The sequence below is a fragment of the Symphalangus syndactylus genome, chromosome 6 (genome assembly GCF_028878055.3).
Source record: "Symphalangus syndactylus isolate Jambi chromosome 6, NHGRI_mSymSyn1-v2.1_pri, whole genome shotgun sequence".
In the NCBI taxonomy this organism is placed as follows: Eukaryota; Metazoa; Chordata; class Mammalia; order Primates; family Hylobatidae; genus Symphalangus; species Symphalangus syndactylus.
The window spans coordinates 33525018-33548053 of record NC_072428.2 but is presented as its reverse complement, the minus strand read 5'-3'; the positions used below and the strand labels follow the sequence as shown (position 1 = coordinate 33548053).

General features: G+C 36.7%; 1 protein-coding gene across 6 annotated transcripts in view; it reads left to right on the top strand.

Moving 5' to 3' along the window:
- Positions 1-23036, top strand: part of GAS2 (growth arrest specific 2) — a 166889-nt gene that overhangs the window by 108090 nt on the left and 35763 nt on the right. For 2 of the 6 annotated variants that reach the window (XM_063641903.1, XM_055282119.2), the window contains one exon: positions 13887-13940. The exons of 3 other annotated variants lie outside the window; for them this stretch is intronic. In XM_063641903.1, coding sequence (XP_063497973.1) covers positions 13887-13940 — 54 coding nt within the window. Of the gene's footprint in view, positions 1-8826; positions 9403-13886; positions 13941-23036 lie in introns of those variants that run through there. One more of the 6 variants, XM_063641904.1, reaches the window with a different exon arrangement.

Here is a 23036-nt window from a genome sequence, read left to right as displayed (position 1 = left end):
TGATCTAGAATCTCCACAGGTGTGTTTAAATTTTACCGGGTTGACCTTTCTCACTTGATAATCAGTCTCCTTTAGAATATTAGGCTCCAGAGCTTAGAATCAAAACATAGAGAGTTTAAACAGCTTAAACAGTTATTCCTTTTTGTAATAAAAGTGTTAATAAAACACATGATTAATAAATTATATACTTCTCCCTCCAACGTAACCTAATATCTTCAGTCAAAAATATGTATTACATATGTTTATTTGCATCTGAGCTTTCAGATGCAAATTTAGTCATTTATCAAGGATTTTAATGTCCACATTAATGAATAACATGTTTTTATAGTCCTTACTATATAAGGCAGGTTTTTTGATATTCCATTTTTCTTTTCAAGAAATAGTTATCTTTTGATTAAATCTATTCATGCATTATTTATAGAGAAATTGAGATTTGCTGTACTGAAAAAAATTGTATCAAATTTCTTAGGGATATTAATTTAATATCAACTAATACATAAGAACATATTGTGCACACTCAGTTTCTTACTTCTAATGTTCCAGGTGAACCTGCAATAAGAGAGTTAACTGTGATGTGGTTATTCACTGATTAGTCCAGCAAGTAATGGCATCATGCTATTATGACATGTTTTAGAATAGTGTCTTAACGAACTTTAATCATTTATTCTCTTGATTTTTGTACTATCCACATACAATTTTACTATTTTTATAACATTTCCCTTTAAAATGAAACGTTTTTTAAAAACTTAAATTTTAACAAAGATAAATTTCTATCACTGCCTAAATTACAAACCAAAACTATTTGTCAAAAAAGGAAAACATTCTTGAACGTATATTGATTGAAATACTTACCCTTTGGCTTGTCATGAGTTCATTTCCACCCTGAAGGAGTAACATGATTCTAAAAAAGGCTCCTCTCTATGTGTCTGGTTATCCGTGGAGGCTTAAAAATTAAAATTTCATAGGCGGGTCACATGTGCCTTGAATTGTATATTTTTTCCCTATTTCCCCCTCTGTGTTAACTAGAAAAACTAAACGTGTCTCCTTGATGTGCATGTGCTTATGCTAGTACTTTCGATTTGTGGTAGGGACTATATTTAATTGATTGCTATTCTGTTCCTTACTCATGTAAGGAACTGGCAGTTACTACTCAAAAAATCTCATAGGTATTGAATTGGTTTTCAAATGATCATATGGTTGTCACTGCTGATGTTTTAACTGTATTTCCCTGAACACCTGGATTAAGTAGTAAGTGCCTATAGTCAAATTCTCACACATACTAGGTGAACAACTGCCTCATAGTGTCTTCATTGCAGTTCTTGCATTTCTTAAATTTGCATTTTTCACATGGGCGTATTTTAAACTTTGTCACATCTTTTTTGAGGCTGCCTAATATGGTCATATTTACTGGCAGTATTTATGTATATTATTCTATAAAGTATACATACAATGACATATACATTGTGTCTTAACATTAGTCCCCTAGTTGGTTGTTCACCCTGAGAGCAGCAGTGTATTCATGTGGTCATAATGAACCTGTCCAATGCAAAGAACAATTCAGGGTCACTTAGGGCTAATGAGACTGTTTACCTTTACTTAAAGATAAAACAACTACCAGAACACTAACTCAGTAAGAATTATTCCTTAGGAAGTCATAGATACGCCGGGCGCAGTGGCTCACGCCTGTAATCCCAGCACTTTGGGAGGCCGAGGCAGGCATATCACCTGAGGTTGGGAGTTCGAGACCAGCCTGACCAACATGGAGAAACCCCGTCTCTATTAAAAATACAAAATTAGCCGGGCTTGGTGGCGCATGCCTGTATTTCCAGCTACTTGGAAGGCTAAGGCAGGAGAATTGCTTGAACCCGGGAGGCGGAGGTTGCTGTGAGCCAAGATCATGCCATTGCACTCCAGCCTAGACAACAAGAGCAAAACTCCGTCTCAAAAAAAAAAAAAAAAGTCATAGATACAAGATTCTTTTGATAAGCCTGTGCCTAACACAGTTAACTCTTGACTGATGCTTAACTAAACCAGAGTTAACAATTCCATTGCTAACCACCTTACAATGTTTGTTGACAACACCTAATCACTTTATGTGTCAACTTATGATTATGTATGTATATGAACATATCTTCCCTATACATTCAAACAGATACAGTAACAACAACTATGAATGAAAAAATAAGAATGCCTGCAAATTTCAAAGGAAGACTGGGAAGATATTTTCTGCAGTGAATATCTTTACTAAGCATATGTCTTGTCTGTGGATTTCTGGAAACCAGTGTATGAATAGATACTACCCATACATGGCTATCTAATGTGTACTTATGTATTAATAGAGGCATCTATGTACTTTTGTAGACAGGCTTGTATATGTTCATATTTCTCCATTTACAGGTGAGGATTAATCCACACCTAAATATTAAGAATCCTTTAGTACAGGAAAAACCTCTGAGGATTTAGGAAAACATCCAATAATCAATTGCCAAATGGGAATTTTTTTTGCTTCTAGCTTATGAAAAATAATTTGTCAAAGCCAAATTTTTGCCTAGTACTTTCCAAAGAGCAACATTGTTTTCTTGAACTATCAAATGCAGCTAATTTTTGTCTATATTGTGCAGATGCAAATGTACTCTCCTCCAAGATATAAATATTGCAGTTATTTTTCAGTGACTTTGAATTTGGAGAGCGATGATAAAACCTGCTGATTTCTGCAGTAACAGAGATTTGGATTATTCCCATTCAACCATAATATATATCTTTGAAATGTAAATAGGTGGACCTCGGGACTAATGTCTTAATTTCAGGGAGGAGAGAATTTTCTCTTGTTCATTTGTTTATTCAGTCAGTTGGTATCTACATAGGCTTCAAGTATCAAGAAGTCACTTGGCAATACAAATCCGAATGAGCCTGTAAAAAGGGACTTCAGAAATATGTCTTAGATGCAATAATAATGTCTGTGGTATTTGACTTATCAATTCCAATTTGATGGCTATGTTCTACCTAAGTACTCCAAGTTGGAGTACAGTGCGTCAGCTCACTGCAACCTCCACCTCCCAGGTTCAAGCGATTCTCGTGACTCAGCCTCCCAAGTAACTGGGATTACAGTGCGTGCCTTCACACCCAACTAATTTTAAATTTTTAATATTTTTTTTGTATTTTAAGTAGAGACAGGAGTTCACCATGTTGGCCAGGCTGGTTTCAAACTCTTGGCCTCCCGTGATCCGCCTGCCTTGGCCTCCCAAAGTGCTGGGATTACAGGCATGAGCCACCACACCCAGTCTCTTCCAACAGTAATTTTTAAAATGGCCAAAGATTAGCAGCATCAGCATCATCTGGAAACTTGTTAGAAATGCAAAATCTTGGGGCTCCCCCCAGACTAACTAAATCAGAAACTCTGAGGGTAGGGCCCAGCCTCCTGTGTTTTCTTAAGTCCTCCAGGTGTTTCATACGTGTCCTGAAGTTTGAAAATCACTTTAGAACAATATATAGGAAGGGATTCAGTGTACCAACAACACAATGCAAAATCATTTGCATGTCTGATCATGAAAGAGTATTAGCAGTCAGGTGCTAAAAATGATCATTTTGAAGAACTTCTATGTATTGTTGGAAGGAAATGCTTAAGATGTCATTGTAAGTGAAAAAAAGAGGCTTTTAAATTATATTTGCATATGAAATAGCTCAGTGTAGAAATGATTAGGATAAAGACAAAGAAAATGAGAATAATAGAAAATAGTTTTTATTTGTCAAGGACACAGAATTATGAGTGAGTGATTTTTTCTGTTCTGCAAATTTCTGATGATCATTTTAAAAATATGAACTCTTTAAGATAAACCAGCAAACAGATAGAGTTAAAAATTTGAGAATAAATTAAAAGCCCTCTGAAAGTTGTCAGGTTAATTAGCAGACTGCTCATTTGAATTGTCCTTTTGCTGAGCTTCCTATCTTCCGGAAAATGGTGGGGAGGTTTTTTGGAGTCATGGTATTATTTAGACTACAGAGAATTTTTGCTTATTGTTGTGAATGTGTAGCATATTTTTCATTAGATGAAGCTGTCTTCCTTTACTATTTTCTCTCTCCATTTTGGAAATTGATATTGTTTAGGGTTAGCACCTGGAAACATGCAAATGTTTATCTACTGTCTGGATAATATGCCTTGTCTTTCCTTATCTTTGCAGACCCTATCAGTGATCTACGTACTCAGTTTTTTCTCTACTAATCATTACAATTTTAACCATTTGGTGTTCCATTCCTTTAGGGCTCAGTTTTTAGTGACAGGAAAATAACCTAATATGATAAACTTATCTGTGCTAATTTATGAAATGGATGCAGACAGCCCCAGTGAATAGAACATCTATGTGATAAGGTCTTTACACTTAACTAAGCTGCTCTAATGTTCTGATAATAAAAATTTCTGACAAAGTAGCAGCCACTGGGGTCACATGTTGTGAGGTAGATGACATTTTGTGCTACTTGGTTTGCTCACTAATGTAATGAATACTTTTTTTACTTAATTGCAATTTATCACTACCCTAATATTGTACCTTAGGGTGGTTCAGAGTGTGTTCCCAAGAATAATAGTTCCAGAAGATGTTCAAAAATATTATTTGTAAAGAAAAGTTAACATGGTTAAGAGTTGAAACAGGTTTCTTTAATTGCTCTTATTTACTGATAATTGCCTTTGTTAGCCTGTATCAGAACACTTGATATATCTCATTATAACCTCCCAAACTCGTGTGGAAAATTTTGTTGCCATTTCCGTTTTACAGATGGGGAAACTGAGACACTGAGGTTGAGTAACTTCTCAAAGTTCTAATGCAATAAGCATTGGAAGTGGGCACTAAACCCTGGCAGTCTAACTCCTAAATTTACACTTTTTACCTCTAAGCCGTATTGATCACATTACCTGGAATTTCTTGGATGATTCAATACACTAATGTGATCTGTAAGCTCCTGGAGGGAAATATATTGTTCAGCATTTTCCGAATGTATTTAACCACAGAAATAGTCTCCCTCCCACCATTTTTTCCCCCAGAGCATCTTCCTGTGCTAGGAGGTCATAAAAACATAGTTTGAGAAAGACATTGTGAATTGAAGCAAATGGAATAATTTGTAACATAGAATTTATATTGAAAGTTGTCCACATCTTGCCACAATTAAAACTCATATATTTTAACGTATTAAGGAATATTTAACTTGTACTCATTTTTACCTTCAAATTCCATTTGGAAATGATTTTCAAGGACATGACTGGAAAACCTTTAAAGAAAAGACAGCTACAATTTAATAAGGATCATTTGTTCCAGGCATTTTACCAGCTGCTTTATGTTTATATTTATATCACAGGATTCTTTCTAAACCATACAACTTGGAAACTGTTTTTATCTTTTTGTTACAGGTGAAAAAATAAAGTCTTAGAGAAGTTCTTAAGTAAGTAGTAAAATAAATAAAAGTCAAAGCCGTGACTTGCCAAACCTACAACACATTCCACTCCATGTCCATTAAATGCAAATATCTTATTCAAAAGGCTAGTCCTCTATAAATAATCTGTACCTTTTATAATATATTTCATGCTCAACCATAGTAAAGTATTTTTACACCATTTTTCCTTTAAAAGTATTCAGAATACAAAGGGCATTCAATTGCATAGTCAATAGTGCCTAATATAAAGATATATAATATATTTGCCTGACTATGACAGGATAAAAAGTATGATAATATTTTTGTTACTGTATGATGGACACTGTATAAAATTTTTTATGTGGTCTATCTCCTTAATAGGCAAAATTAACTAGAATTCTATAATAAGACATATTGTTATCTGTCTTGATATCTTTTCAATAGAAATCAGAAGATAATTCTCCCATATTGCCAGTATAGTCTTGTTGAGTCTTCTCTTGCTAATTGTGGTTATTTTTTAAGTAGAATGGTATTACTTCAAGACATTTTCATAGCAGAACTTCACAGTTGGATAAAATAATATGAAATTCCATACTGATGCTCCAGTGGCTTAAAGGTATTTTTCTAGTTTAAGAAATACGAGTACTTGAGGGGCCTAAAGAAAAGACAATGAATAATTTAATTGGAAGTCAGCAAAGGGATTTGAAATGTTATGGCGTTACCTCCTTTGTACTACTTTTAAATTAAATCATCACAGATCAATAGAAAGGTCACACACATTTTTATTGACTCTGCGTAATTTCTTCCTTAGCATAAAAATTCTTCAGGATTATGCCTGTGTGGTAAAAATCAACTCTCTGAAACAAACAAGCAAGAGAGGCACCAGAGCTCTGTTGCTATAGCAACTGAACTTGGCAATGTCTTCTGGGACTTGCTCTAAGGAAAGGTCCATGATAGTGGGTGATATTACGTTCTTTTTTGCTCTTATGACACATACTGATTTACTGTGAGTAAAAAGTAGCATGGTTCAAATTTCATATTTTTCCTAGTGATGAAAAATGGGCTGTTGTGTGAAAATGTAAAGGAGTTTTAAACAACTAGCAAAGAGGTTAAAACCTCCATTTATCCTTAGTGGAAATGCTGCAGAAGCAGCCATTACTCAGCAGCTGAAAGTCAACAATTCATTAAAAAATACACACACACACACACACACACACACACACATACACGTCATCTAATTTAGCAATGTATAAGAACAGTGAATGCCATTTTAAAATTATATTAATGCCTAGATTTGTTTCTAGGGGGAAAATATGGCCGTGTTTGCTTCTGATGTATATAAAATCTCAGACATTTATAGCGCTCTAAGCCATAGTAAGAGAAATATGAGTGCTATTAATACATGAATATTTCCAAACTCAGTTTTCCCAACCGCCTCAAAACTAAACACTAATTCAGGAAATGCAAGCAGTAACATTTAAAATGTGTTCAAATGCTTTTAGCTTTTAATTCTTTTATGTTTTTGCTTCACTAAAGACACTGTCATTTGTTTTGTCATCCATTGATGTAATTTACACTTTGGTAAAACATATCTCAAAGGACTTTGCAGATATTGATAAATACTCTTAACCTATAGTCTCTAAGATAGGCATATGTTTTAGATAAATGCAATATAAGTAATAACTAACCATTGCTGTAAATAATTCAGCTAATGTGTTTTTTTCTGACAGTTAACCTTTCAGGTTGAAAACCCTTAAAAAAAAGTCTTAAAAATTCAAAACAGATTATCAAGAATTGCACCCTGAAACATCCATTTGACACCACTTTTTAAAAAAAAGCAAGAAAGACGGCCAGGCACAGTGGCTCATGCCTGTAATCCCAGCACTTTGGGAGGCCGAGGCGGGCGGATGACGAGGTTAGGAGATTGAGACCATCCTGGCTAACATGGTGAAACCCCATCTCTACTAAAAATACAAAAAATTAGCCTGGCGTGGTGGTGGGTGCCTGTAGTCCCAGCTACTCGGGAGGCTGAGGCAGGAGAATGGCGTGAACCCGGGAGGCGGAGCTTGCAGTGAGCAGAGATCGTGCCACTGCACTCCAGCCTGGACAACAGAGCAAGACTCTGTCTCAAAAAAAAAAAAAAAAAAAAAAGCAAGAAAGACAATGAAATTTGGTATTTATTACAATAATTAAAAGTAATGACAAAAAACATAAATACTTTTGCACCAACCGAATAATACATCTGGGCAGTTTTCTATATTCTAATTTAAGTTAGAGAGCTCATTTCTTCTTCCACTGACATATTAAATGTGAAAAACAGTAAATAAATAGAAGCTCAAAACCAAAAATTATTCTTCATTAAAAACTTACCACTATTGGCCATTTAGCAATGAGTAGATTTTTCAATAGTGTCTACTTTCACTTGACCTGATAAGCATTCTTACTCATCTCCAACTCAGTTAGCAAGGTTTACCATGGCTTTAAATTGTGCAATACACTTGCCACCTTACTTCAGTTTGAATAATTTTCTTTTGCCATTATGCTGTATCTAGAATCAATGTACAATTGCTTTTTCATTGGCCACAAATCATATTAAGGAAGCATTGAAAAGTCAAATGACTTCATTGAAAAACTGCACAGCTTCTATAATCTGCATTCCCGATTTCTGCATTGCTATGACCTTCCTGCCATTAAGATAAATTTGTTCCATATATGTGTATTTTATATCTAGTGATGTTGTGTGTGTGTATATATGTATGTATATATAGTGTATGTGTATATTATACAGACACACACCTCCATACACACACAAAAAATATATACAGAAATATATGTGTGGATAGTGAAAAGCAACAATATAGTAGAGAGTTGAATTGGTCCACTGATTGGCATTTTAACTGATTTTAACAGGGATCTCAGGTTGATTTTTCTACAACTGAAATTGAAAACCCAAGTCAAAAATTTTGTGGAAAAATACACCTTTTTATCCTATATTTCTATATATATATATATATATATACTGCATTAGGCCGTTACTGCATTGCTATAAAGAAATAACTGAGTTTGGCCGGGGGCAGTGGCCCATGCCTGTAATCCCAGCACTTTGGGAGGCTGAGGCAGGCAGCTCATGAGATCAGGAGATTGAGACCATCCTGGCTAACACTGTGAAACCCTGTCTCTATTAAAAATACAAAAAATTAGCCTGACGTGGTGCAGGCGCCTGTAGTCCCAGCTACTCAGGAGGCTGAGACAGAAGAATGGCATGAACCCGGGAGGCAGAACTTGCAGTGAGCCGAGATCGTGCCACTGCACTCCAGCCTGGGTGACAGAGCGAGACTCTGTCAAAAAAAGAAAAGAAAAGAAAAGACAGATCTGAGATTAAGTAATTATAAAGAATATAGGTTTAATTGGCTCCTGGTTCCACAGGCTGTACAGAAAGCTGCATCTGCTTCTCAGGAGGCCTCAGGAAGTTTCTACGCATGGTGGAAGAAAAAGAGGGAGCAGGTACTTCACACGGTGAAAGTAGGAACAAGAGAGAGTGGGAGGGGAGGTGCCACACACTTAAAAATGACCAAATCTGTGAACTCAGTGTGAGAGCTCCCTTATCACCAAAGGGATGGCCCAAGCCATTCATGAGGTATCTGCCCCCAACATCCAAACACCTCCCACCATGCCCCCCACCTTCAACATTAGGGATTACATTTCAACATGAGACATGGGTGGGAGACAGATATCTAAACTGTATCATATACTATTTAATACTCACCAAATGCTTTCTGTGTATCTGGTGTCTAAGTGCTTTCCTCGGATTCTTTTTTTTTTCCAACTCTCACAACCCTTTGAGGTAGGCACTGTTGTTATCCTCATAGTAACAATAAGGAAATTAAGTGTTAGAGAGCTAATTGCTTGTCAGAGATCACACAGTAAGTGTCAAAGCCTTCATTTGAATTTAATGTATCTGATTTCAGAGCCCACAGTTTTAATTATATGCTATTCATTCCATTTCAGACCACATAGACATTTGGCATGTCATTTTGTAAGTATCACTGCTCAACTTTTAAATCCATTAGTGATTTACCTATACTCGATGCATGGCTCCTAGTTTGCTTATTCCTTTGCCTATGTGCTTTGGCAAAACAAGGAATTTAACAGCCAATCCCTATTCTAGAGTCAAAAAACAAAAAAGCACCCAGGAAACAGAATCTTACAAAACAGCCTCAGTAACAACAACATAAACTATGAAACCCAACAAGAATAGTTCAGTATAGTTATTGATTTTCTTTTCTTTACTTGAAAGTCTTCCAGAAACAAAAATTTATTCTAGGAATGAAGAAACTAAGGAACATTTACAATTTACTACAATTATAAACTTATATTTATGGCCTTTGGTCAGTTAAGATTAAATCCTCTTAATTTCAATAGGTATGGAAGGATTTTCCGAGCATGCTATGGTATGGCAGAGAGATGAATTTGCATTTTGTATCATTTTTTACTTTTATTAAAGGGTCTAAACTAAACATATGACCAAGTGCAAACTGAAAATGTTGGCATAGCAACTAATGCTTTGAAAGCAAGTTTCCTAAAATTAAGTGTCAAGTAATTTTTACATAACATTTTTTCTTAACTGTTTTTGTCTTGTTTCTTGATAGCCGTACAGATATCTTTTATATTGTTTGCGAAGTACTTTCACTTTATACATTATCTCATTTTAGCTTAATTAGTACTGTATGACAAAAATTAGTGTGATTGTTAATTTATAAAACTTATTGATGAGGAAATTGCAGCTAATAGAAATTTAGTAATTTTCCTAAAGTAATCCTGTTAGTGATTGATCCAGGTTAAATTATATTATGAAAATTTATATCTAAATTTTATGTAATTTAAACTTCACACAGTAAAATTTCCTTTTGAAGTTTGTTTTTTAAAAAAACTTTATATAAATGAAAATGGTTGTTCACTGTGTTTTTGATTTTGGCATTGTTTTCCTTAAATTACAAAGTAAACAATACATAGTAATGTCTACTCGCAATGTTTGTAAGATTTTTCTTTTAACTTTCTGTAGACATCCTGACAAGAATATTTCTTGGTTTATATGTTCTATACTGATATGTGAATGATTTTTTTGCAAAGGGGAAAGAAAAGAAATAATTATGCATAATGTGTTGTGTTCTTGAATAACTGATGAGTCTTCTAGCTGCCAAAGAAAAAAACCTGTGAAATAACTGTCATATAAATTGTCTATAGTTCTCCCATGGGCTCAAGTTGCATAAATAGGAGGTAGCTGGATTCATTAAGAAATATGCATTGCAAGTGTGGCCATTCTGAGTTTGTATTGAACATAGTCAAGCATGGTGGAAATGCTGCTGTTACAAGATTCGCTATGATAAATTAGGACTCATTTATTTAGTGCTATCTTTTTCATAAACTTAGTGAGTTAAGTTTCTACATGACTGGTCATTTTAGAGCTTACCTTGCATTTCCCTTTAATACTTGACATTTTGAATTTCACCACCTCAGTAAAAACACATATTCTTGGTCCTAGACCAAGCAGGCACTTCCTTCATCTAAACGGCCAGTCCTTCCATTGCAAGAGGTTTACTGATTCACATCAACTTTTAGTTCACTGAAATGGTGTATTAACATTTTCATTTGAAGGCTGGGTGTACAGTGTTTCGTATTATAGTCTGCCATCTTGTTAGAAGCAGAATAAGATCTTGGGGAGCTCTTTATGTAGGTTTTGGGAGGAACAGTGTGTGAAAATTTGGCTTTACATATTGTCCTAAGGATATATCATTCAATTTTCTTTATAAAGAAATTCCAGATGTTACTAAAACAACAACAACAAAGCAAAATGACAACAAAAGCCCTGGCAAGGTATTTAATGGCATTTTGTCTATTTCTTTAAACAAACACCAGCAATAAGAAATCACTACATCAAGGTGTTATTCATCTCCCAATTGTAGCTTTCTTTTACATCACTATCTCTTTTACACACCAGCTTTCCATGCCAACTCCTAATCTCCCAGCACTACACTCACAGCTTGCCCTTCAAACACTCTTGCCAATTATGGAAAACTGCCTTCTCTCTAGGCCAGAGTACTTGATGACCTAGTTTATGTTATAGGCAAGTTTTATGGGACTGCAAACTCCGTGGGAACAAATTATTTGAGACATCACCTTGTAATGGGCTTTCTGACCTTTTGTTGTTGTTGCTAAACCAACCTATCCAATGTTTTATTATTTCCTTTTCTCACAAACTGATACCTTGGTTCACAGTCTCTAACTTTCACTCCCAACATAGTTCATTTGTCATATTTTTCCTAAAGTCTAGCTTCATAGACTACTGGGGAATGCAGAGACAATGAATAGTCTTTCTAAGATCTCATTTAAAGGCAAATAAAAGGCAGGCCTGATTTCAAATTTGTCTTCTAGCTTTTGCATTAGGCATAAGGTCTCTAAGAATTTCATTCCAGAACCGTAACATGCAGACAAAGTAACACATTCATTTGTTATCATCTACCAATGATAACATTCATGCTAATGTTACTCAGTCCTGGACTCTATTTTGATAATCATGCTAAGAGCTTAAGGAACTCTTTATGTTCCTAATGAGGTCCCGGGTTAATAGAAAAAGTATGGAAACTCATATGGCAGACAGTTTTATTCACACCACATTGCCTGTCCGCCTGGTAGGACTTAACCTAAGGTGGGCTTTAGCGTTGCCCAAGGAGACACTTTGAACCACAAGATATGTGTCACAAAACTCCTCTCTCAGGGTGATGTTTACAAAACAACTTATACCTCCTCCTATTTTTCTAACAACCTACAGCCAACATGAGAAGCAGGTAGGGGCATGCATTCCAAGGAGCAGAGCAAGGAATAACATGTCCAACCTTGAAGATCTTATTTATCTCCTGTATTTCCCCAATATCTTGTAACAAAAATAAATCCACCAACAAGTACTGAAAGAATTCCAGATGAACCTGAATGTTAATTGACATCTTGGCACCAGTGACATGAACAGGCTCTTCCCTCATGTACAGCATTCATAGATCTGATAGATAACATGTATATATATATCAACTAGAGGAAAAGTGAAGATGAAATATTCTAAAGATAAAAGGGAAAGTAGCCTTAAATAAATTTTAAAAATTACAACTATAATACTATCTAATCATGGGAGGGGAAACAGTTTTCCCAAAGATGACTTGACTTTGTCATCCTGATGCTTAGTCAGAGAATCTGAAACATATCCTTTGATTCCTGTTGAAAGCCTTTCAACAAATTACCTTTCAGATAAACTGTCTCCTTGTGAGTTTGGAATCTCTAATTTTGAGTTAATCTCTCTAATTGTGAGCTTAAGATGCTACATAAATTACATTTTTAATTATAACAGAAGAAAGTGGTAGAGTAGAAAAGAGTGTCTCTTGTGTCATATAACTTTCTGAGGGTAAATATTAGGTTGGTGCAAAAGTAATTGCGGTTTTTGCCATTGAAATGAATGGTAGGCATGGAATGCTATGCAGCCAAAAAAAGGAATGCCGTCATATCCTTTGCAGGAACATGGATGAAACTGGAAGCCATCATCCTCAGCAAACTAACACAGGAACAGAAAACCAAACACCGCATGTTCTCACTCATAAGTAGGAGTTGAACAATGAGAACATATGGACAAGGGCAGGGGAACAACACACACTGGGGCCTGTGGGAGTAGGGGAGGTGAGGTGAGGAAGATCATCAGAACAAATAGCTCATGCATGCAGGGCTTAAAACCTAGGTGACAGCTTGATAGGTGCAGCAAAATACCATGGCACACATATACCTATGTAACAAACCTGCACTTTCTGCACAGCTACCCTGGAACTTACGTAAAGTTTAAATAAACAAATAAATAAATAGCAATGGTAGGGTCATTACTTTCATAATACAGTGGTAGGGCCTAGACAGGAAGCAAGGGGCCAACGCACGTGAGGTGAGAGTGAACTCAGAACAATATAGTAGGATGTTCCCCCTAAGTAGAAAGTTACACTGAAATTAAACGTTTCATTTACTTAACAATTTTCTCTAGGACTTTATTACACATTCTCTGGAGTCTGATATGTTTCTCTTGTAGAATTGAGACACAGACTTGACATCTGTCATCTTAAGCAAAAAATATTTCCTTACAGGTATCTTTTATTCTGGAACAGGAGACAAACCCCAAAAGAGGGATAATTCTAACATACGTATTTTAAACTGCCAACAGCCAACGTAGCCTGTGATTCTCAAAGTATATATGTCTCAAATATCATTTAATATGGATTACTATGCAATGAAACTTCACTATATGAAAATATGGAAATAGTTGTTCTCATTGTCGTTCAAAAAGCTTTTCTTTAGTCTTGTCACAAAAGATCACAGTTTGCATTTTTAGGTGGCGTTCATGTACCTTTCTTCATTGAAGACGGAGAGCATTTTATGAACTTCATATCTTCTTGTTTCAGTAGGGTCTTCATGGTTGTGACTATATCTCCACAGCCAAAGCAAAGCAGACATTTAAGGTAATTACTTAGATAATTAGTGGGCAAATCTCCACTTTGCTTTCACTGTGGTGCCTTGGCCTTCAATCAGATGAGGGAAGTTGGGCACTCAGAAGTTAATATTTTACTTTTTTTTTCATGAAGTACTAAAACACTGTTTCTTCTTTTGTTTTTCCAATGACACTTTTGAAAAATGGCAATCTCAGATCTATTGTGGGTGGCTAGAAGACAGTAGCCTAGTAATATAATATTTGTCATTTTCTTAGTATAATTCTTGTGCTCCAGGAATGTTGAGCTTATTGTTAAAAATTGTTTGTATGAACCTGGGTTTTAGCTTCTGTATGCAATATCATCTTGGTCTTTGCTTTCAAATATTTGGAACAATACATTTATAGAATAAAAAATGAAACACCATATAATTTCAGAATGTCTCAGTTCTACTCCCATTTGTAGTTTAACTCAAAAGGAACCTCATGGACCTCCACCACATTTTTTGCTCCTGACACCATACCAAACTTCGAGATGTACCAGTCATGTTTTAACACTTCAGTATGATGAAAGTTAGAGAGGATGGAAATGGAATGGGACTCGATTTTGAGGTACTGAGGTTACATCTCACATAGGAAAACTGGCTCATTTTTAGTTTTTTTTTTTTTTTTTTTTTCTTGAGACGGAGTCTCGCTCTGTCGCCCAGGCTGGAGTGCAGTGGCGCAATCTCGGCTCACTGCAAGCTCCGCCTCCCGGGTTCACGCCATTCTCCTGCCTCAGCCTCTCTGAGTAGCTGGGACTACAGGCGCCCGCCACCATGCCCGGCTAATTTTTTGTATTTTTAGTAGAGACGGGGTTTCACCATGGTCTCGATCTCCTGACCTCGTGATCCGCCCGCCTCGGCCTCCCAAAGTGCTGAGATTACAAGCGTGAGCCACCGCGCCCAGCCCTAGTTTTTAAATATTAATAATTATATCTAGAAAGCACAGCTTACTTGAGAAAGTCTTGTCTGTTATACATAAATACAAAATAATTATAAGAGAAACCCCATATTATAAATTCTACTTAAAACTAGATGAACATATCTTGAAACTACATTATGAGAATTTTTAGATTTCTAAAAGAGCACAGTTAAATGTATTTCCTTAACCATAATTTATTCTGTCATTCATTCACTACATACAAGAGAGTGTGCTATTGGAAAGAACTGTTAGAAATCTTGAGGATTTAATTTCTTTGTAGGTTCTGTTTGCTTGTAAAGATAATGCTTAATAATGTAAATATTGGTCATATACTATTAATTATTCTGACAGTTCAATATAATTTAATTTATTATCCCCATTAATAATTGACAGAGACAAGATGTGAGTTTCTGAAAATCTACTTCTAAAATTCCTTCGACAGACCTGCAAATGTGTCATACAAGATACAAATATAACTCAGTTGTGTGGCAGAAACACCAGACATAACTTTTCTTGGAGCTGTTGAAAGGCATTGTATAGACTTATGAAGCAAGTTACTTGTAAATGAACATGAAACCTAAGTCTGTGGAGCTAATCTGACCATGACAGGCCTGACCCCCACTCATCACCAAAGTCGATTGAACCCCTCTTGCTGGCTGGTGTTAAGTTTCCCCTTTCACTATTCAGGTGTCACTTGGTTCAAGAGGAAGATGTTGGCTGACAGGTTTTCTTCAAATAATATGAGTACCTCTGTTATTTTCACTACTTAAATTGCCACAGTTCTCCTTGTGTCTTATAAAAGTATTGTTTTTTGTTTTTTGTTTTACTTTTCATCAGTATCTTATAAAGGGGTGTGTGTATTGGACTAGAGAGATGGGGTGGCATTTTCTAAAAACCCTAGGAATAATTCTTATTTTAGAATAAATTTTTTTAAAAAATCACTGAAGTTAGTATGATTTCCATAGGCATCATGGATTTTATGTTGGAGGTTTGTAATGGAGTTTGTGTGATAGTTTTTTGAAGGCAGTTCAGTTCTCCATTTGGAGGGGCTAAAAATCATGCAGAGTTTTCTTTTCTTTTCTCTGCCTTCCGTCTTTTCCCAGAGATGAGTAAAAGGAGGGAGGATAATTTGCTAAGTTTTGGCAGTGGTATCCCCATTTTGATTTGTTTGTCTTCCTAAATGCAGATATAGAATGACAGCATTGGCATTATCCTACTTAAAGTTTAAATGCAGTAAAATCAAGAGTAAAGCATGCTTCCTGTATTTCTCACACTCTGCAATGCCTAAAGAAATAATTTGGAGCTGAGCTATACCAGTGGGCTCTTTTTCAGTCCTAGAATAAAGAGAGGGGCCTTTAGTGGGTATAACCCCTTCTAGGGTCCTCTCTCCTTCCACTCTTGAACTCAGGAAGTTCCAGGAGAGTGCTAAGAGGTTCAGGCTTTATCATACCTCGGCACCTAGGGCTGAAACACCTGGAGACCAGCAGAGGCTACCATAGTGCCAACCTCATAATTCTTCCTCCTCCTAGAGGCTGCAGTCTTCTGTCTGTGGTCGCGGTTCATTTTCCCAGTATTCCCCAGAGTAACTTCAGTCCTCTGGCTCTTCTGACTTTTGGTAAGGAGGCTTGCCAAGCTATCTTCATTCCTGAGTCTCATTACCTACATCTGGGCCCGGTTTTCCCTGCCTAATTTCAAGCACTTTTCCAAGGATGGGACTTATGCTCCAGTCATCTTTGCTCTTTATGTCCAATGTCACACCTCAATCTTTTTTTTTTTTTTTTTTTTTTTGAGACAGAGTCTCGCTCTGTTGCCCAGGCTGGAGTGCGGTGGCGTGATCTCGGCTCACTGCAAGCTCCACCTCCCGGGTTCACGCCATTCTCTTGCCTCAGCCTCCCGAGTAGGTGGGACTACAGGCGCCCGCCACCACGCCCGGCTAATATTTTGTATTTTTAGTAGAGACGGGGTTTCACCATGTCACACCTCAGTCTTAATCTCTCCTCTTTAGAACACCGTCAAGTCTTCCAAGATCTGTGCAGGGCTGGAATTGGCACTCTCCTTGGGGCTTATTTGCTATGAAATGTTTTCTCTCTGAAGCAAGATGGCCCTTTCTACTTGTTTTTGTTTGCATTTTTCAGATCAGTTTCTTTCACTTGATCATCATTTCAACATGATCTCCTTCCTGACCCCGCTTCCACAGCAGGTTATAAAAAAGGTGGCAAACACCATTTTAAGCATTTAGATATCAGCAATTTTCACATAGCCAGAGGCTAGTGAGGGAGGCATCGATGTATGTAATGTGCTTCCCACCTGGCATGCACTTCCTAGACATTCCCAGTTAAATACATCAGAGCTCCGTTTTTATTTTATGTGCAATTTCATTTTATTTTGCAACAGAGTTTCGCTCGTTGCCCAGGCTGGAGTACAATGGCACAATCTCGGCTCACTGCAACCTCCGCCTCCGGGGTTCAAGCAATTCCCCTGTCTCAGCCTCCCAAGTAGCTGAGATTACAGGAGCATGCCACCACACCCGGCTAATTTTTGTATTTTTAGTAGAGATGGGGTTTCACCATGTTGGTCAGGCTGGTCTCGAACTCTTTACCTCAGGTGATCGGCCCACCTCAGCCTCCCAAAGTCCTGAGATTACAGGCATGAGCCACTGCGCCCGGCCTTTTGTGCAATTTTATGTTCAATGATCTCCAAATTTATTTATTCTGTTACAAGTATTTCTCTAAAATAACCCAGAGCTCTCTCAAATTACTAGGTGTTAGAGCTACTACAAATACTTATCTTCAAACATGATCTCTTTCTGATTTTCTTAAAGTGAAGGCTTTCCAAATAAGACCTGTGTTTCATGAAAATGTGGTTAGTATGACATTTTAAACAAGGCATTTTCTTAAAGTAACAACTCCTAGATTTTTTTGGTAGCGAATTACTTGAAGATTGGGAAACCCAAACTGAATTGCCTGGGCAAGTACTAAAGGCAGTATTTGGTATGTTGACTTCAAGAACTGAGATTATGTTTGAGGAGATATCAACTTAACATCAAAGTTAAGGTAGATATTTTCCTTTCATGAGTCTTTCATGCAGTACATTTCTTATGGTTAGATTTGGGGTTGAAGTTGCCAGTAGAGTTTACTTATCGTGATTTTTGTTTCTGTTAATCTGGATTTCAAGAGTCAAGAAACGGTATCCGCAGAAAGTAATGTCTGAGATGAGACTAAAAGAATAAGCTCATGTTGGCTAAACAAAGTAGAAGTGTAAGTGTTTCAACCAGAATCAGAAAGAAAGGAAACAGCATACAGAAAGGCCCAGAAGTAACAGAGGAGGAGATGAGGGGAAGAGAGAGAAAGCGTGAGACCTCATCAGAACTGTAGAAGTGCAGCCTTGAGAGTTGAGGACAAAAGGAGGAGTGGGCAACGAGAGGCTGGTGTAGCAAGGGAGACACGATGCCAGGCAGACACACAGAGCCAGCTCATGGAGAGCTACCTGTGTGATGAGAGCTTTGGCTTTCTCCTGAAGGCAATAAGAAGATTCTAAATAATTTTTAGACGAGGAGAATCATGAGTAGATTGCATTTTAAATCATTCAGGCTGTAGTGCAGATAATGAATTGAAAAGCTATAAAGTTGGAGGGCTAGCATCCCACCGTTTGGCTTGGAGAGTGTGGAGGTCAAGAGAGTGGCAGCTCATACTGGGGACCTACCTCCTGAAATTCCAGGTATGTATATTATTATCTACTGTGTGAGGCTTTCTATCTTGGTGTTTTGGTTATTTAAAATTGAAACACCGTTAAGTTCATCTTTGTCCTGCAAACAATAACAGAAAAGCAACATGTTGATTTTGGCTTATTCTGATACATCTGCCTGGCATGGAGGAATTGGTTGGGTTTCAAAATGTCAGAATTTCTGCTTGTTAATGAGTGGTTTCTTTGGTGAGAATTTTATGTAGAATAAAATTGTGGGCTACTCATAGAAACTAAAAGAGAATGATGGGAAATAGTATTTTAACATTTTACCACTGTAATGAGTTTTTTGTTTGTTTGTTTATTTTCTTATTTAAAAAAAACCCTCCAGGTAATATCAATTGACAAGACTCAAATAAATTAATAAAAGGCACAGACTAGTGCTCCTATCAACAAGTTTTTAGAAATTTTTTACCCTAAGCTCTTATTCTCCAGATGTTATTCAAATTCTCAGTTCTGCCTGGTAATTTAGTACATGGCTCGTTTAGCATAGAAGAACTGTAAAAAATATAGGGCTCTGCCCACAATAAAGCCTTTCATAGAGACCAAGACATTATATTAAAACTGTTCCTTGGGCCAAGATCCTTTCTGGAGCATTCTTTGGCCATTTACAAATTTCCTTACATGAGTTCATTACAAATATACCCAGAAAGCATTGATTCCAGATGTACGGCTGAGTTAAGAGTTTTGGGTACACGTTAATACAATTTATTTACCTCCTATTGTGCTTGTTGATTTTCAGTAGTAGAGAGTAAGTACCTACTGTGTGCCTGGAACTGGTGTCATGAATTGAGCAGTGAACAAAACAGTCTCATTTTTATGTTCTAGGAGTGGGAAGACAGGAATAAATACATAGACCAAGGGGGCCAGATATAACTGTTTTAGGCTTTGTGGGATGTATGGTTTCTGTTATAACTACTCACCTCTATTGTTTTAGCAATGAATTTGCATGGCTGTGTTCCAATAACACTGTACTTACAAAAATAGGTATGGGCCAGATTTGTTCTATAAACCATAGTTTGCTGACCCCTGACATTGATCACTAAATAAGGAAGTTCATCTTATCTACTAATAAGAAAGAAAATAGAACAGGATAATATGGAAGGCAGTAGTTGTGGCAGCTTCGGCCAGAGTGATTGGGCAAGACTTTTTTGTGATTGGGTTAAATCAGTGTCTGAGTGATTAAAGAGCAAGTTGTCAATATCATCTATTTATCATCTATTTACCTTTCCCTTAAAATTTTATATAAAGCTAAGAAAATTAAGTTACATATTATACATTTATAGGAGGTAGGAACCATATAGAACATGCTGACATGTACCTGGACTCAATAATTGTTGCCCTGTAGTTGAAGAGAGTTTCAGAAAATATCTTTCTCAAAAGTTCCAGCCTTCTTTAATTCATGCTTTCCTCTGAATTTCCATGGCATTTATTAAATGGTGAGATTCACTTAGCCTTGAGAAAATGTAACATTGGTTAGTGTACGTTTTGTGTATGCTGACCTGAAGTGTGTGGACAGTGTTATATATTAGTTTCTAAACTGGCCTCTCAGCTTGGCATTCTTCTGTAGTTGGCATGTCATAACTATTGAATTAGCATTTCATGAGGATCAGGAAAGTTGAAAGAGAGTGCAGCTAGGAGTCCAACAAGAGGTGGCTCAGATTGATAATTTGCTTTCACAATGCACGAAAACTTCCTATATGGAAAACATTAGCTGAAGGAAAAGGAGAGGCATACTTGTGAATCTCAAGTGATCTCTCTAAGATTTGTAGGGTTAGTTGTTTTATGTGTACTGTAGTTGTTGTTAAATCCTAAGCCATACAACAAATTAAAGAGTACAAGTTTATCAACAATACTCTGTGCCATTTGGCTCCCTTGGTTGATGCATGTGGAACAATCTGTCAGACAATAGGCATTATCTCTTGTATATAAGGAACTGGATAGAAGCCATGGCTTCAGACCTCTACGATCAGTTTAAGAAAGACTCAAGAGTTAACTACACAAATAAAATAAGACAAAATGAAAAGTTCCATGAAGCAGCATTATTTAGAGTACATATTCATTCAACAAAATTTTGCTGAGTACTTATAATGAGCTGGGTATTTTTCTAGACACTGATGAATTGTGACAAGTAGGATCAATATGATATAGATTTATCTGGAAAGCTTTCAAAGAGAAGGTAGAAATTCACCAGTGTCCTGAGAAGTATATGAGATTTTAATTTGAGAGCACCATTTTGAAGGGTAAGCATGGCAGAGCAATAGGAAGATCTCAAGGGCTCTTTCAACAATGAGTACAGTTAGTTTGATTGGAGATTATGTAGAGAATTCCAGCAGGGAATAATGTAAGAAAGGTAGGTTGGGGGCAATTGTTGGAGGGCCTTGTTAAAGCCAAAAACTTTGGCATTTTAACCTGAAGGCATTATACAGCAATTGGAGATATTGAGCAATAGCATAGTAAATTGAAGTTTAAGCTAATTAATCTGGCAGAGGTTTGTATATAGAATTGTAGGTGGAGCAGAAAGAAACCAAAGGCAATTCTGCCAATTGGGAGGCTATTTCAGTTGTTCATATGCTATGTGCATTCACAAAAATGGTAGAGAGAATGGGAAAATGATGGACAATGTTAGTGGTATTTTGAGGGAATAGAGGGAAGAGGCGAAGAAGAAACTAGAATTTTGAAAATAGTGATTTCTTGAAACAAATTACTCCTCCCCTAGAAAAAAATTTAGTTGAAAAGTAATCTTTTCAGCTTAAAAGAGTTTTCTGAGGTCAAATGATTCTGCCGTCCACTTGCTATATAACCTTGATCAAGTTATTTAAAATCTCTGTGACTCATATAATGTGAATTATAATGCTACTCATTTTTAGAGGACTGATTATTCATTCAGCCGATATTCCATAAATTATTATCTAGGTCCTGGGAATAGAGTGGTGAATGAGACAAGGTCCCTGCTGTTAAGGAGTATATTTTCTGGTGGAGACAGATTCTTTCTCAGTAAGCAAATATACAGGTAATTTTGAGTTCTAATAAATGTTAGAAAGAAACATTTGATTCAATGTAGAATAATAGGGTTCAGGAGGGGTTACTTTGGGTAAAGCTTGAAGAGATGGCCTCTCCAAGGAAGTGATATTTGAAGTGAGATGTAAATGATGAGAAGGAGCCAGGCTTGAGAAGAGCAGGAAAAGCAGTGCAGAGGTAACAGGAAGAGCAAGTGCAAAAGTTGGCTTATTTGAGGAGCAGTATAGCAGATTTTTTAGGAAATGCACACCTGCAAATGTAATACTTAACTGTCAGTCTGTGGGTAGAAATCGTAGCAGATTTTAAAAAGTCACATGCCCTCTAGTGTCCTCTATGGCTTATTTAATCCTGTTAATAGGCTTTTCCAAGTGCCACGAAGAATGTTGAAACTGTGTATGTGTGCATTTGTTCTGTGAAATGCATTACTATTTCTTTATGTAGGAAACAGAATTCTGAGAAGGCAGCTTCTGTTGAAGAGGAATATATTTATTTATTTTTGTAAATGAGAAGGAATGGAAACAGAGGGGAACAAGAAGTGTTCTGTTGAAAGGGATGACTTGCATATTTTAGTTTGGTCTGTTCATTCTTATATAAACTAGGGCAAAACAATGATCTCATTAAGTTTTTTTTTTTTTCACTTCAGTGTTTTTCTTTTTTGGGTTTAAAATAAAGGAAAAAAATAGAATCAGGGAATACTTTGATTCTGTTGTGTGGGTTTAAATTCTATCTCTCCACCCACAAAAAAATTCTGAAAAATGGGTTTTGGAATTTTTTTCTTCATGAGTCCTAGTCATCGCCCTCATTTTGTGCCCATCTCCCTAGTTTTGGAGATGATGGGGAGACAATAGAGAATAGAGTGAAAATGTGGGGATGGTGCCCACCTCTACACCTGTGTCTGAGTTCTTGTTTGTTCTGTAGCCATGTTGGTCTTCCCTTCTTTCAACACAGTGTTTTGTTTCTTGTTCAAGGGCCTTTTGAAATACAACACCTCAGCTGGGCGTGGTGGCTCACGCCTGTAATCCCAGCACTTTAGGAGGCTGAGGCAGGCACATCACTTGAGGTCAGGAGATCCAGACCAGTCTGGCCAACATGGTGAAACCCTGTCTCTACTAAAAATGTAAAAATTAGCCAGGTGTGGTGGCATGCACCTGTAATCCCAGCTACTTGGGAGGCTGAGACAGGAAAATTGCTTGAACCTGGGAGGCAGAGGTTGCTGTAAGCCAAGATCGTGCCACTGCACTCCAGCCTGGGCAACAAAGAGCGAAACTCTGTGTCAAAAAACAAACAAAAAACCCAAAACAAAACAAAAAAGCAAAAACAAACAAACAAAAAGTAACTCTTTCCAGTATGCACCTCCTTTCTCTATCCATTTTCTAACATCTCATTTTAAGTTTTTTGAGTGGTT